Source organism: Phyllopteryx taeniolatus, chromosome 9 (assembly GCF_024500385.1).
Source record: "Phyllopteryx taeniolatus isolate TA_2022b chromosome 9, UOR_Ptae_1.2, whole genome shotgun sequence".
Lineage (NCBI taxonomy): Eukaryota > Metazoa > Chordata > Actinopteri > Syngnathiformes > Syngnathidae > Phyllopteryx > Phyllopteryx taeniolatus.
Genome location: NC_084510.1, coordinates 28214615 through 28229460, shown reverse-complemented (window position 1 = coordinate 28229460; position 14846 = coordinate 28214615). Strand labels below are relative to the sequence as shown.

Below are 14846 nucleotides of genomic sequence, written 5' to 3'. Positions count from 1 at the left end.
TTTTTACTACATTTCTATGCTCCATGTTGCTATACCCTCCAACTTCCTTATATGCATTTTTTTTCTACTCAATTTTAGTATTGGTAAATGTTTTATTTTACAAATTTATATAATACCTAATGTATTTAACAATGTAAACTGTATATTTCATTGAGTGCATTAACAAAACAAAAAAAAACAACTGTAATTGTAATAACGTGGCATCTCTGCTCGTTCAGATCTACATTGTGCCCAAGGCGGCCATCTTCCCGCTGGAGGGCCTGGAGGGGGCGGAGGCGGAAGCGGCTCTGCTCAACAACATGCGCGTGTACGGCACCATCTTGCTCACCTCCATGGCCACCGTAGTGTTTGTCGGCGTCAAGTACGTCAACAAGTTGGCTTTGGTCTTCCTGGGCTGCGTCATTCTCTCCATCCTGGCCGTCTACGCCGGCGTCATCAAGACGGCCGTGGATCCTCCCGAATTTCCGTAAGTCTGAATCGCCGCAAAGCGGATGTACGTGCTTTTCAATGGAGCCTGTAAAAAGCAAAAAGAGGCATCTATTAAAAAGTAAATATTTGAAAGTTGTGTGTATGTGTCGGCTACGTGTTGTCAAAATTATTTTGACAATACAAAAGACGTGAGGATACATTACATGGTTTTCATCGAAGAGTGACAACTGGTCAATATGGACCTTCTTATATTAAAAAGTTTTAGTTGTTATGAAAAAGACATGGTTTTGAGTGGATAATGTTTCAGTTCAGTAAAAAAGTTTCTTCAAATCAATCCAAGAAACTCAAAAACAGACACATTTGGAGATTCAAAATTGTCATAAAATGGAAATGCATGGATTTCATTGGAGTTTTAGTGCATGTGTTTGCAATCTGAAGAAGCAGGAGAAAACATTAAGGCGTAGTCTTCATTCAAGTGTTTAGTTCAGTTAAACAAAAAAAAAAAAGTTTTGTTTTTGAATCCGATGGACCCCCAAAAATGTAAAGATACAAGACACACTTGGAGGTACGTGGTTTTCATAGAACAGTTGATAAAGGGTAAATGGCAAGTAGGGATACATGTTTTCATGTTTTCATTTGAGAGCGTTTAAAGTGCAGTAAAACAAAAACTTACCTCCCAATTCTATGTATATTCAAAACCCACACGGCATGAAAAAGATTTGGATATACATGGTTGTCCTTACAAGAACAAGAGTTAAATATTTTTTTGAGTGTTTTTTTTTTTTTTTCTGGCCTTCCTTCAGCGTTTGCGTGCTTGGCAACCGCACGTTGGTGTGGAAGACGTTCGACGTTTGCGCCAAGACGGTGGAGACTGCCAACGGGACGGTGACCACGCAGCTGTGGCGCATGTTCTGCGACTCGTCCCTGCTCAACGCCACCTGCGACAAGTACTTTGTCGCCAACAATGTGACGCAGATCCAGGGCATCCCCGGAATCACGAGCAGCATCTGGACAGGTCGGTGCAGGATCCCGACTCATTTCGAAGAACAAAAAAGAAAAAGACAAAAAAAAACTGACTCTGCTAGCTGAGGTTCAGTCAGTTCCTGGTCACCTTCTCCGCTGGTCTTTTGAATATTTAGCCAAACTTGAAATCAGAAGTAATGGTAAATATTTGAGTCTACAACTATTTGGCCAAGTCCAGTTAAAGTGAAAAGGGAAATTTCAGTACAGATGTTCTGCCTAAATAAAAAGAACAAATCCATTTTGCATACTAGTGCTATACAAACCAATCACAGGCCTTGTTCAGTTGTATTTTTTAGTACAATACATTTGCATTTAATATTTAAAAAAATCATTGTTTTTAAATTTTTAACGGCATCTTACTTCATTTCAATTGGGAAAGATGATTTTAGTTAAGAACGTGGTCATGGAACAAATTAAATGAATATCTCTTGGCACAGCTGTATTATTTTTGGGAATAAAACCTGTTTTTTGATAGGCTACAATATTTTGTTAGTCGTGACATTCATACTTGAACTAAAACGTTACGCAGAGAACCTGTTTGGGACCTACTACGAGAAGGGGGACCTGATCGCCCGGATCAACATGGAGTCTGTGGAGGAGCCGGACGACCCCCTGACCAACGCCAACCGCTACGTGCTGGCCGACATCACCAGCTTCTTCACGCTGCTGGTTGGCATCTATTTCCCCTCGGTGACAGGTGAACGACGCTTCGGAGCGAGTCGAGACGGTCGCGTCGATGCTAACGTTGGGCGTCTGTGATCTTCTGTCCAGGAATCATGGCCGGCTCCAACCGCTCGGGTGACCTGCGCGACGCCCAGAAGTCCATCCCCGTGGGAACCATCGCCGCCATCACCACCACCTCCTTGGTGTGTATCCTCTCAGGCCCCCTCTCAAATGGACGCCTCCCTCAAACAAAAGCCTGCTAATCTCTGCAGTTGTGTAAACAACTACACTACGGACATCAGTATTGTGTCCAGGGCCACCTTTTTACGTAAGCATTTTGTACGTATACAGGCCTCCTCTCAAACGGATGCCTCGCTCAAATAAAAGCCTGGCAACGTCCGCAGTTGGTTTGACAACTGTCCACGGGCACTATTGAAAGAAATTCGGTCGTCGGTATTGTGTAGAGCTCCAACCTTTTTACACAAATAAAGGCGTCCTCTTAAATGGACGCCTCCCTTTAAATAAAAGAGTCTGCAGTTGAGTAGCTGCTGCGATCGCACTCGAGCGCGCACAGCAAACCGATGTGCATCGTCCGTCTTGTCTCTCAGTAAATTTGATTAGGTCTCCTAATCGCATGGCCGGGCCGCTTATGCAAATGAGACTTCATGAAGCTGAAGGATTTTACTTCCGACATCATCGATCACTCAGATTTTATCCCAGAATAAATTGATTTCTAATCGATTTTGAAGCTCTGGGCCACTAAGTGCATTAACCACTGCAAAGTCTTTTTTTTTTTTTTAACTCATGCATCCCGCCCACATTCATCCTTGGCTTCAAGTCCTTTATTGTAAAAATTTGTAAAATTAAAAAGCCTTCTCTCAAATGGAAACCTCCCTCAAATAAAAGCATGGCAATGACTACAATCGAGTAGACAGCTGCCGTGTGGCCACTATTTGAAGAAATTCACTCCTCAGCATTGTGTCTACCTCCGAACCTATTTTATGAGCATTTTGTACAAAATGGACACCTCCCTCTAATAAAAAGCTGGCAATGTATACAGTTGAGTAGACACTTGCCAGCGGAGACTTTTTAAAGAATTATGTTCTAGCTCCACAGTCCACAGCATTGTGTCTAGCTTCACCCTTTTATAAGAGCATTTTTTTTGTACAAATAAATACCTCCTTTCAAGTGGATGCCTCCCTCAAATAAAAGCCTCGGAATGTTTGCAGTTGAGTGGACAACTGTGATGCGGCCACTATTTGAAAAGAATCCGCATTGTGTGTAGTCCTATTTTTTGTTATGTTTTACAGATAAAGACTTGTCAAATGGACACCTCCTTCAAATAATGTTAAAAAAAATCCTGCTAATGTCTGCAGTTGAGTAAACAACTAGCCAGCTGGCAGCAGCATCTGTTTGAAGAAATACGGTCCTTTGCATTGTACCTAGCGTCATCCTTTTACACAAGCATTTTGCACAGATAAAGAACTTCTTTAAAAAGAGGACGCCTCCCTCAAATAAAAGCCTGGCTATGTCGACAGTTGAGGAGACAGCCACCGTGTGGTGACAGCGAGGAGAAATATGGTCCTCAGAATTGCATCTGTCTTGTGTCCTCCTTTTACACAAGCATTTTGCACAGATAAAGAACTTCTTTAAAAAGAGGACGCCTCCCTCAAATAAAAGCCTGGCTATGTCGACAGTTACAGAAACAACTAGCCGCGGACACTATTTGAAGAAATACAACCATCTGCATAGTTCACGTTCCTTATTGAAACCTGCTCAGACATGTCCAGCGTCATTCTGTTCGGCGGCTGCATCGAGGGCGTGGTCCTCCGAGACAAGTAAGTGCCCCGCCGCCGTCATTTCTTTTAGGGTGATGCTGTATCCTGACCCCGCCCACCCCGGCTCAGGTTCGGGGAAGGCGTGCACGGGAACCTGGTCATCGGCACGTTGGCGTGGCCATCGCCGTGGGTGATCGTGATCGGCTCCTTCTTCTCCACCTGCGGGGCCGGTCTGCAGAGCCTGACGGGGGCCCCTCGTCTTATGCAGGCCATCGCCAAAGATGGAATCGTACCCGCGCTACGGGTCAGTCTGATCGGCTCCGCCTCAAATCTAATCGCTGTCCAGCTTACTGTTACTGTCAGAGGTGGCAAGTACTCACTTAAGTCTAAGTACAGATACATTTGAAAAAACAATACTGGTAAAACTAGAAGGACTGATTCAACTCCTTGAGACAAGTAGACGAGTGAGCATTTTATTTGATATGTTTTGTAGATCTTTGGACACGCGAAGGCCAACGGGGAGCCCACGTGGTCCTTGCTGCTGACGGCGTTCATTTGTGAGAGCGGCATCCTCATCGCCTCCCTGGACTCAGTGGCTCCCATCTTGTCCATGTGAGTTCTTCAACTTTCAATTCTGGAGGAGCCGACCGAGTGCTTTCTGGTGCTTATCGTGTACAGTGGAAGCCATTTTTCTTAACAGAGTTTTCCCATAGGAAATGATGTGTTGTGTTGTGCATGGGTCATTGGAACCTGCTGCGGGTTTAATTAGTGAACATTAAAAAAAATACTAGAATAAATAAAAGGAACCCAGAAAATGTCAATATTTTGTGCAACTTTTTCCTTTTTTCCCCCCAGCTTTTAGTCTGTGGATCTCCGTGTGCCACAGGAGATCCAAAGAAGAAAACATTTCCAAATGTTTTTTTTTTTTCTATGAGGGTGCTTATTATGTAGTTTAGCTAAATTGTGGAACAAAAACAAAAAAAAACATTTCACAGTTTGCTCACAAACATTTTTTTAAGATAGGCTAATAACAAAAGACCCTCATATAATTTCAGACTGAATGGGTAGGCAGCCACTGCAGAGACCCAGTTTTTCATACACAAGCCATGAATAAGTCAATTCTCCATAAAATGACTGTGGAGACACTCCTTTTGGAATAAGTGTCACCAAAGAAATAGCAGTTTGAACTTCAAAGTTTTTGGTGGTGTTTTTTTCCTGAAAATTGTCATCTGCTGTTTCATGCGTCCCCCCCTCAGGTTTTTCCTGATGTGCTACATGTTTGTGAACCTGGCGTGCGCCCTACAGACTCTGCTCCGAACCCCCAACTGGAGGCCCCGCTTCAAGTTCTACCACTGGTGGGCGTCCAAAACACCCCCCCCCCCCACCCACCCCACCCCATTTAATGAATGCCGCACGTCCTCTCACCGCCAGTGTCTTTTGTCCTCCGCAGGACTTTGTCCTTCCTGGGTATGAGCTTGTGTCTCACGCTTATGTTCCTGTGCTCCTGGTACTACGCCATCGTCGCCATGGTGATCGCCGGCTCCATCTACAAGTATATTGAGTTTGCAGGGTGAGTGATGATAATAATGAAGCTTGATAGGATCATTATTTTTTTGAGTGATGATAATAATGAAGCGTAATATGAATATTATCATTATTTTTTGGAGGAGTCAGATGAAGTCAACATCCATTTTCTTCCATAAATTGTAACATGGCAATGTTGAAAAGCAAAGAGATCCCTTCTGTCTCGTAGTAGAGAAATAACCTCTCACAAAATACACGTTAAAAAAGTCTCATTAAAATACCCCAAAATATTCAAACTGATGAACTTTGTTTTAGCAAATAATCATTAACTTCGAATTTTATGGCTGCAACACATTCCAAAAAAGCTGGGACAGGGTCATGTCTACCGCTGTGTTACATCACCTTTTCTTTTAACAACATTCAATCAACGTTTGGGTACTGAGGACACTCATCGTTGAAGCTTTGTAGGTGGAATTCTTTCCCATTCTTGCTTGATGTACAGCTTCAGCTGAGTCTCCATTGTCGTATTTTACGCTTCATAATGCGCCACAGATTTTCAATGGGAGACAGGTCTGGACTGCAGGCAGGCCAGTCTAGTACTGGCACTCTTTTACTACGACGCCACGCTGTTGTAACACGTGCAGAATGTGGTTTGGCATTATCTTGCTGAAATAAGCTGGGGCGTCCATGAAAAAGACGTTGCTTGGATGGCAGCATATGTTTCTCTAAAACCTGTATGTACCTTTCAGCATTAATGGTGCCTTCACAGATGTGTAAGTTACCCATGCCATTGGCACTAACACAGCCCCATACCATCACAGATGCTGGCTTTTGAACTTTGGGTCCATAACAGTCCGAATGGTTCTTTTCCTCTTTGGCCCGGAGGACACGACGTCCACAATTTCCAAAAACAATTTGAAATGTGGACTTGTCAGACCACAGAACACTTTTCCACTTTGCATCGGTCCATCTTAGATGAACTGGGTGTTGTTGATAAATGGCTTTTGCTTTGTATAGTAGAGTTTCAAGTTGCACTTACGGATGTAGCGCCGAATTGTATTTACTGACATTGGTTTTGTGAAGTGTTCCTGAGCCCATGTGGTGATATCCTTTACACATTGATGTCGGTTTTTGATGCAGTGCCGCCTGAGGGATCCAAGGTCACGGGCATTCAATGTTGATTTTCGGCCTTGCCGCTTACATGCAGTGATTTCTCCAGATTCTCTGAAACGTTTGATGATATTATGGACCGTAGATGATGAAATCCCTAAATTCCTTGCAATTGTACGTTGAGGAACATTGTCCTTAAACCGTTCGACTATTTTCTCACGCACTTGTTCACAAAGAGGTGAACCTCGCCACACCTTTGCTTGTGAATGACTGAGCAATTCAGGGAAGCTCCTTTCATACCCAATCATGGCACCCACCCGTTCCCAATTAGCCTGTTCACCAGTGGGATGTCCCAAACAGTATTCCTCAACTTTAATTTTTGCCACCTGTCCCAGCTTTTTTGGAACGTGTTGCAGCCATAAAACTCTTAAGTTAATGATTATTTGCTAAAAACAATCAAGTTTATCTGTTTGAAGATGAAATATCTTGTCTTTGTAGTGTATTCAATTAAATATAGGTTGAACATGATTTGCAAATCATTGTGTTCTGTTTTTATTTATGTTAAACACAACTTCATTGGAATTGGGGTTTGTACCTCCCTGACCGTGTCAGTCAAAACTGCGCATCTTGACTTTTTTCATTGAGCTCTTGTAGCTTGTGCAGTAGTACGTAATGTTGCAGTCAGCACACTGTTGTGTCGCATTGCATTTAAACTGCGCCGATGATAGACGACAGCGTGATCGATGAGCGTGTGCGTTTCGCAGTGCGGAGAAGGAGTGGGGTGACGGCATTCGAGGTCTGTCCCTGAGCGCCGCACGTTACGCTCTTATGCGTCTGGAGGAGGGTCCCCCCCACACCAAGAACTGGAGGTAAAACAGACACAAACATACCCGTGCGGTGGTTATTGCCAATTAACAGAGAAATGAACAACATGTCTGCCAATCTCTCAGCTAATGTGATTCTCCACACCACAGCCGTCGCAAAACAACAAAAGTTAACACGTCACGCTCTTTCCTCACTTGTACTTCCTTACTTGCCGCCCTTCAGCGGCTTCCGTTTCGCGCCCTGGTTTTGTTTAGTTGCCCCGACCCTGGACTTTTCTCACCCCCCCCCCCCCCTCGTACTGTGCATGTGTCCCCCCACCCACAGGCCCCAGCTGCTGGTGCTGGTGAGCACGGATGCCGAGCAGAACGTGGAGCAGCCCAGGCTGCTTTCGCTCACCAACCAGCTGAAGGCGGGCAAGGGCCTGACCATCGTGGGCACGGCACTGGTGGGCAACTACCTGGACAACTACGAACACACCCAGCGGGCCGAGCAGGTAGGCCGGTCAACCTCTAATTTGATCCAATTATCAAAAAATGTTTCCTTTTTAAAAAAACAAAGGCAATTCAAATTGGATATTCGTGGTTCACTACTAAAAATGGAAGGCTTTTATTTTTGGAACCAATCCTCCATCATTTGCTGACAAATTCACCTATTCGCGGTTTCCAGGTGTATTTTTTAACTTTTTCTGTTACACCCTAAGGTGCCACAAGATGGCATCAAAGCCCTGGATAATTGGAACGTAGCAGTTGGTGCCAAGGAAGTATATGTTGACGTGACATATAGCCCAGATTGTTAGTGCAAGTTATGGAGAGTCTTTGTTGCATGGGATTGAACCCCGGTCCTTAGAACTCTGAGGCAGACGCTCTAACCAGTCGCCCACCGTGCCGCCACGTAGGATCAGATTTAAAAAAAACAAACAAACAAAAAAAAAAAAAGCGAATAACAAAAGATGTGGTCCCCCCCAAAATCCGCAAATGCAGAACTGCAAATATGCAAGCTTTCACTGTCAACATCTTTTGGTTGCAATTTTGTTTTGTTTTTAAACAGTAACTTAGGGGGGAAATGTATTTGTGTTGTTTTTTCTTGTATTGTTGATGATTCAACTTGTGAGTCACATTGACCCATGCAAATTGTCAGTGTATCCAAGACACAAACATAACAGGAGGCTTACACTATCTCAAACTGAAATGAAATAAAACTCCTCAGTTGCGTCAACTTCATTAAATATTTGAACAGCTGTATAATAAAACCAAAATAAAGTACAACTAACTCACCCTTTGACAATGCATGGAGAGGGAATTTTGTGGCAGATGAGTCGACTTCCTCCATCGCGCTTCATATAAATGTAAAAAAAAGAAGTTAATCGCTGTATTATGAAACAATATACGTGCCGACATGTAAAGATGAAAACTCCAAATTCGTCACAGGGTAGCGTCACCCGTCTGTCTCGTATACATGGTAAAAAACTTATGCAGCAATTCCACCAAACAAATCTTCTCTGTTCTTCGTGTCCTGGTAGGCCCTGCGTAAACTGATGGAGACGGAGAAGGTGAAGGGTTTCTGCCAGGTGACCGTGTCCTCCAACCTTCGTGACGCCTCCTCCCACCTGCTCCAGGCCAGCGGGCTGGGCGGCCTGAAGCACAACGCCATGCTAGTGTCGTGGCCGCGCAACTGGAAGCAGGGCGACGAGCACCAGACCTGGAGGAACTTTGTCGGTGGGTTGCCAGTAGGAACCGATTTGAAAATACACACAAAAGTTGTGTTTAATAATGCAAAATACATTTTCAATACGAGTTCAATCTTCGTCTTCGTCCGCCATGCAGAGTTGGTGAGAGAAACCACCGCGGCGCACCTGGCTTTGCTCGTACCCAAAAACATCGCGGCCTTCCCATCCAACGGCGAGCGCTTCACCGAGGGCCACATCGACGTGTGGTGGATCGTCCACGACGGCGGCATGCTGATGCTGCTCCCCTTCCTCCTGCGCCAGCACAAGGTGCTCGCCAAACTTCCTCTCTATTGTTTGTGAAGTAAAAGTGTCCTGGTGGCTGGTGCGACGACAATGTTTTTTTTTGTCAGGTTTGGAGGAAGTGCAAGATGCGCATCTTCACCGTGGCCCAGCTGGACGACAACAGCATCCAGATGAAAAAGGACCTGACCACCTTCCTCTATCATCTCCGTATCGACGCCATGGTGGAAGTGGTGGAAATGGTGAGTTAACAACAAATCAATTATTTTGAAAAAATTCAAATATCCATTCAGCCATTTCCTATAGGGCTTGTCCTCATCAAGGTCTTTTGGTGAGAATAGTGTGGTACACCCTGGACTGGTCGCCAGCCCACTGCAGTACAGTGGACCCCCACATACTTTCTTTTTGTTTATTTTTTTGGGGGGCGGGGGGCAACCCGGAAAACACTCAGTGGTTGTTTATCCCTGCTTATTCAAGACTTTTTTTGGGTTAAAACAAATAAAATGAATTAAAATTAATGCAACTATAACGGCCGTCAATTATCCGCCGATTTTCACTATTCGCTTTCCGGCTCGGTCCATATCCGCCGCGAATAGCGGGGGTCCACTGTTTACATTGGGACAAACCATTCACCCTCACATCCACAGTCTTCAATGCATCTAATATGCATGCGTGTAGTCTAGGGCTGCAGTTATCAAATATGTTTAGAATCGAGCTGTCTACCGATTACCCCATCGATTAATTGAGTAAACTGATAAAATGTATTTCACATTATTAAACACAATAACGTGCAAATATTATTTGTGTCCACTTAGGGCAGCCATCCTCACGTTCTACTGTAGTATCTGTGACTTGAGTGAGTGTGTTTGGCTTTAAAAGGCGGGGCCTGGCCTGGCCTGCTGAGTGACATGGGTATCAGCGAATGAGAGTGTAGCGTTAGTGTAGCGTTTGCTGGCTGTTAACTGGCTAAATTGTCACAGTCCTAGTGGACTCTTATCGCAGTTGACTTTTGGGCTCAACTCTAAAAAAATTATGATTTTCGAAAACATGACTAATTTAATTTCTTTTAAAAATTTGCAATGTCCTGGCATTGCCTCAAAAGACTTTTCCAGGCAGTTTACGCTTCATATCGGCACTCAACGCGATCCAGTTCAATCAGAGAACAAAATTGTTGTCTATCGGTGTTGTTAGCGCTCGTGTGTTTGCCCTTAGCACGACAGCGACATCTCGGCATACACCTACGAGAAGACCCTGGTGATGGAACAACGTTCGCAGATGCTGAAGCAGATCAACCTGAGCAAGAACGAGCGTGAGAGGGAGGTAAGAAAGTTCCCCCACTCGTCTTCGAGAAAGGCACACTCAAAAACGTGTTCACAAATGGGACTTGACGGGTTCAGCTCGCCGTGCCTCGCCTTGATTTGACTTGACATGACACAAAGCGCTGCCGGACCGAAGCGTATTTTGTGTTAAATCGGAGCGGTGGGACGCCATATTGCCCATCTGTATCTTTGCTGTGGAGCGTGACAGCATAAATACATATTGATCTGAGCCTTGTGCAATTATTACCTCCTCTAGGTCAAAACATTGCTTTTTACGCGAGTCCTAGCCCACCTTGCACCACAAACTAAGATCCCGCTTTCTCTTATTTCTCGCTTCTTTGTGTCTTTTTCCTTCCTTGCTGCGATATCTTCACAGATCCAGAGCATTACCGACTCATCCCGCGGCTCCATTCGGCGCAAGAACCCGGCATCTGTAACCACCCAGCTGAGTGTGAGCGAAGAACCGCCAGCGGCGGGCAAGGAGGAGAAGCCGGAAGAGGAGGTAAAGAGCTCCTTTGGATTTACGTGTTTATTGTCGAATTTACGGGGTTACATATTTTAGGGCGTGTGAATGCCAATGCAGTCGTACATCAAAATCCACTGTAATATTAGCCCATCTCAATCGAAGAACAAAATGAGCAACTCAAGAACGACAAGTTGAGCTATTACTTTTACTACGTATCCCTTAAGAATTATTTGACTTCTTTTTGGCAAGATCAAAGGCACTGATGTCTTACGACTAAAGTGCACTCAATATCGGCACCATCACGCAACGTATTCTTGCAAAAAAAAAAAATAATAAAAATGAGCGACTCATTAGCAAAAATGTGGCTATTACTTTTAACACTTATCCGGTATGATATATTGAAATAAAGGCAAGAATACGGACAGGGAAGCAATAATGTCCTGGCATTGCTAAACTGGGCTTAACACCTACACCATCACTCAACTGATTCCAGCTCCATCAAAGAAGAAAATGAGCAACTCATTCGACACAAATGTATTCTTACACTTATTTGTCAGTAAAATTTGACTCTTGCTGACGAGATGAGTTGATACTCAGGGACAAAATATCTCCTGGTACAGTATTACCCACCAATGTCATTCTAGGGGGATCGGGGCCAAACCCCACTGTGAAAAGCGAAACTCTACAATTTATAAGTGACGTTCTCCCTTATAATTGCCTATAGGTGCCACAAGATGATGGCAAAGCACTGCTTTTGTCTATGTAAAGCTCCTCAACTCACTTCAACATACAGTGGATCAGAAGAAATGGACAGCGCCCGAGTTAAATATATGAGTGTCACAGCTAAAGGTCTGAATACTTATGGCTGTGTGATATTTCATTTTTTCATTTTTAATAAATCAGTAAAAATTTCAACAATTACATTTTTTTTCTGTCAATATGGGATGCTGGGTGTACATTAATGAGGGGAAAAAATGAACTTAAATGATTTTAACAAATGGCTGCAATATAACAAAGAGTGAAAAATGTAAGGGTGTCTGAAAACTTTCCGTACCCACTGTAGTTCCCTGGCACCAAGATGCTTTGACCTAAGCACAAAAACAGCAAACAGGTTGTTTTTTTTTTTCAGCGAAGAACTGAGGATAGGCTCTCCCCACAAAAAAATAATCTGAGAAAAGGTTCATTTGCGAGTGCCGAGACGCCATTATGCAGAGTTCACTGCATTGCCTTCCAAAGTGTGAAGTAGACTAGCAGCATTCAATAGCATGAGAAAGTGCATCCAAACATCTGACTGCACTACCAGTCTACGACTCTTGTTTGAAACAACATGTTTCAGTTGCTTTGGTTTTCACTGTTTAGAAGTCAAGATGGTGTTGTTGAACCCCACTTCCTCTCTCTTGTCCCTCTCAAACATTCTGTGACTTTGACCTGCATTCCAACACTCGTGGATTTACGTGTATCTCCACCTCTGGCCTCGCTTCCATCCGTCCTCCTCCTCTTCCTCCTCCTCATAGTCAAAGTCGGCCTCTCCCCCTGTGCCCCCCCTCGCCCAGGTGCAGCTCATCCACGACACCACCACCCCGACCAGCCCCGCCGCCCCGGCGGCCACGCCGGCCACGGCCGAGGCGGTCCAGAGCCCCGGGGAGCAGGTTCAGATGACCTGGACGGAGAAGTGCGACGGGGAAGCCGGCAAGCCGGCCGGCGCGCCCGCACCGTGCAGCATCAAGGACATCTTCAACATGAAGCCGTGAGTGCTTAGACGGGTTCGACCAACACGACACCCACGCGTGTACGACACAGAGGCACACGTATGGAATATGAATATGGTAGGAAGTAACAAAGAACAAATACTTGGTGACTGTGCTTCAGCATTTATTTTTCAGACAAATTTGTACTTTATTTGAAAACAGACTTTTGTACGTTCTACATCTTAGTTTGTCCCCCCCCACCAAAAAAAATAAAATAGATAAAAATAAAAATTGACAACACAACAGATTTTAGGGTTTTATGAGGGGGGTGGGGGGGGGGGGGGATGACAGCACCCCCAAAAATGTTCACAACTCCTGCAGAAGCCACAAGAGGGCAGTAAAGCAGTACTTTTCCATACTGCTTTGGCCTGACTAAATGAAGCGCCTCACTTTACTTCTACAAAAGCCATTGGTACCGAGATGCTACGAGACGATGCCAGATCGCTACATTATATGAAGCTCGGTAGCTTTGGTCTGAGCACAAAAAGGGCAATAGTTGAGTTCTTCAGCAAATAACAGGGGGATAGGTTCTCCGAAAAATCTGCAACTAGTTGAATTTGAAGAATTGGGAATATGTGGACAAGCACAGTACAGGTTAGGTGTATTCTTCCCAGTTGTTACCGTCAGTTCACAATGTTAACAAAAGTCTGGGAACACGTATGGATGGCATAAAAGCCTGCGCCAACACTAGCTAGCTTCTTTTCTCCTCAGTACGAGCACCATTCAAGTTAATAAAATACTTTTAATTCACTTTATTTATTTTTTGTGCCAAGTAATACAAATGGGAATTACATATAATTGACGGTAAATATTAATTTTTACTTTTGAACTCAAGTATAGTTTAATCTGTAGTCTTTTACTTTAAGACCTAGTAAAGTCACTTTTTTTACCATGTCAGTTCTCCGGATTTGTGGGACGTTGCTAAAACGGTGGCCGGGTGACGCAACGAGGGCACCCAATACGAGTCGGCCCTCCCTCACTTTATAAGTACCGAGCACCTTCATTCCATGCAGTGGCTATTTCACGCAAGTGCCACTTCCTTATTGATAATAACTTGGCCCATTTCTACCACTCCGACCCCCCAAAACAATGCACCTTCCCTGAACTGTAATGCGTTTTGTTTTATTTGGGCTAAAGCGTCTTGAGACACTTCTTGGGGGGTCACTTTAATGGGTCTTTAAGAAGTTGAATAAGTATTTTTATTATTATTATTATTTTTTTTACACAAGTACAGGTATCTATACTTTGACTTATGCACAGTATGAGTACTTTTGCCACCTCTGGGTTCTGATATCGTCATCTTTCCCTTCTTGCTCCCGCTGCAGTGAATGGGAGAACCTGTAAGTACCAAAGATCCTATAAACCTCATTCCGACAATTGCATGACATGAGCGGATGAGGACAGTGGAATCATGTGCGAGTGAGCATCTGTAACCCAGCACCAAAACCAAAGCAGCTCTGTCTCACCTGACAAGACCCGCCAACCTTGTCCCGTCTCTGTGCCCCCCCCCCCACCCCCTCAGGAACCACTCCAACGTGCGACGCATGCACACGGCGCTGCGACTCAACGAGGTCATCATCAAGAAGTCCTCCGAGGCCAAGCTGGTCCTGCTCAACATGCCCGGACCGCCCAAGAACCGGACGGGCGACGAGAACTGTATCCTTGAATGATATAATCCTGCTTCAAAAGAGACGTGGGGCACGTTCTCCCCCGTGGGTTTTCCGACACATTTCAAAAGCACGCATGTTGGATTCATTGAAGACTAAATGATCTATATTATATATTGTGGATGGTCTGTATGTGCCCTACTGCATATTTGACTCGTGATGAGAGTTAAATGTGGGCGCACACAACATCGTGGCGCGCTCACGTCAGTCTACGAGCTCGTCTTCCCAAAATGGAAGATCGTCTTCATTACGGCGCATGTGACTTGTTTGCAAGTGTTTCACAAACCTTTCTTGAGACAAAGCAAAAATTTCGCGGCACACCACCACA

The 14846-nt window shown here is 44.5% G+C and overlaps 1 protein-coding gene across 5 annotated transcripts in view; it reads left to right on the top strand.

The window, feature by feature from the left end:
* Positions 1-14846, top strand: part of slc12a5a (solute carrier family 12 member 5a) — a 142080-nt gene that overhangs the window by 119706 nt on the left and 7528 nt on the right. For 3 of the 5 annotated variants that reach the window (XM_061786409.1, XM_061786407.1, XM_061786412.1), the window contains 19 exons: positions 219-466; positions 1233-1444; positions 1982-2149; positions 2224-2322; positions 3896-3953; positions 4023-4197; positions 4387-4505; positions 5150-5248; positions 5344-5463; positions 7292-7396; positions 7677-7845; positions 8872-9067; positions 9176-9345; positions 9429-9560; positions 10531-10638; positions 11014-11139; positions 12618-12850; positions 14177-14191; positions 14374-14507. In XM_061786409.1, the coding sequence (XP_061642393.1) occupies positions 219-466; positions 1233-1444; positions 1982-2149; positions 2224-2322; positions 3896-3953; positions 4023-4197; positions 4387-4505; positions 5150-5248; positions 5344-5463; positions 7292-7396; positions 7677-7845; positions 8872-9067; positions 9176-9345; positions 9429-9560; positions 10531-10638; positions 11014-11139; positions 12618-12850; positions 14177-14191; positions 14374-14507 (2686 nt within the window). The remainder of the gene's footprint in view (positions 1-218; positions 467-1232; positions 1445-1981; positions 2150-2223; positions 2323-3895; positions 3954-4022; positions 4198-4386; positions 4506-5149; positions 5249-5343; positions 5464-7291; positions 7397-7676; positions 7846-8871; positions 9068-9175; positions 9346-9428; positions 9561-10530; positions 10639-11013; positions 11140-12617; positions 12851-14176; positions 14192-14373; positions 14508-14846) is intronic. The other 2 variants (XM_061786411.1, XM_061786410.1) reach the window with 2 other exon arrangements.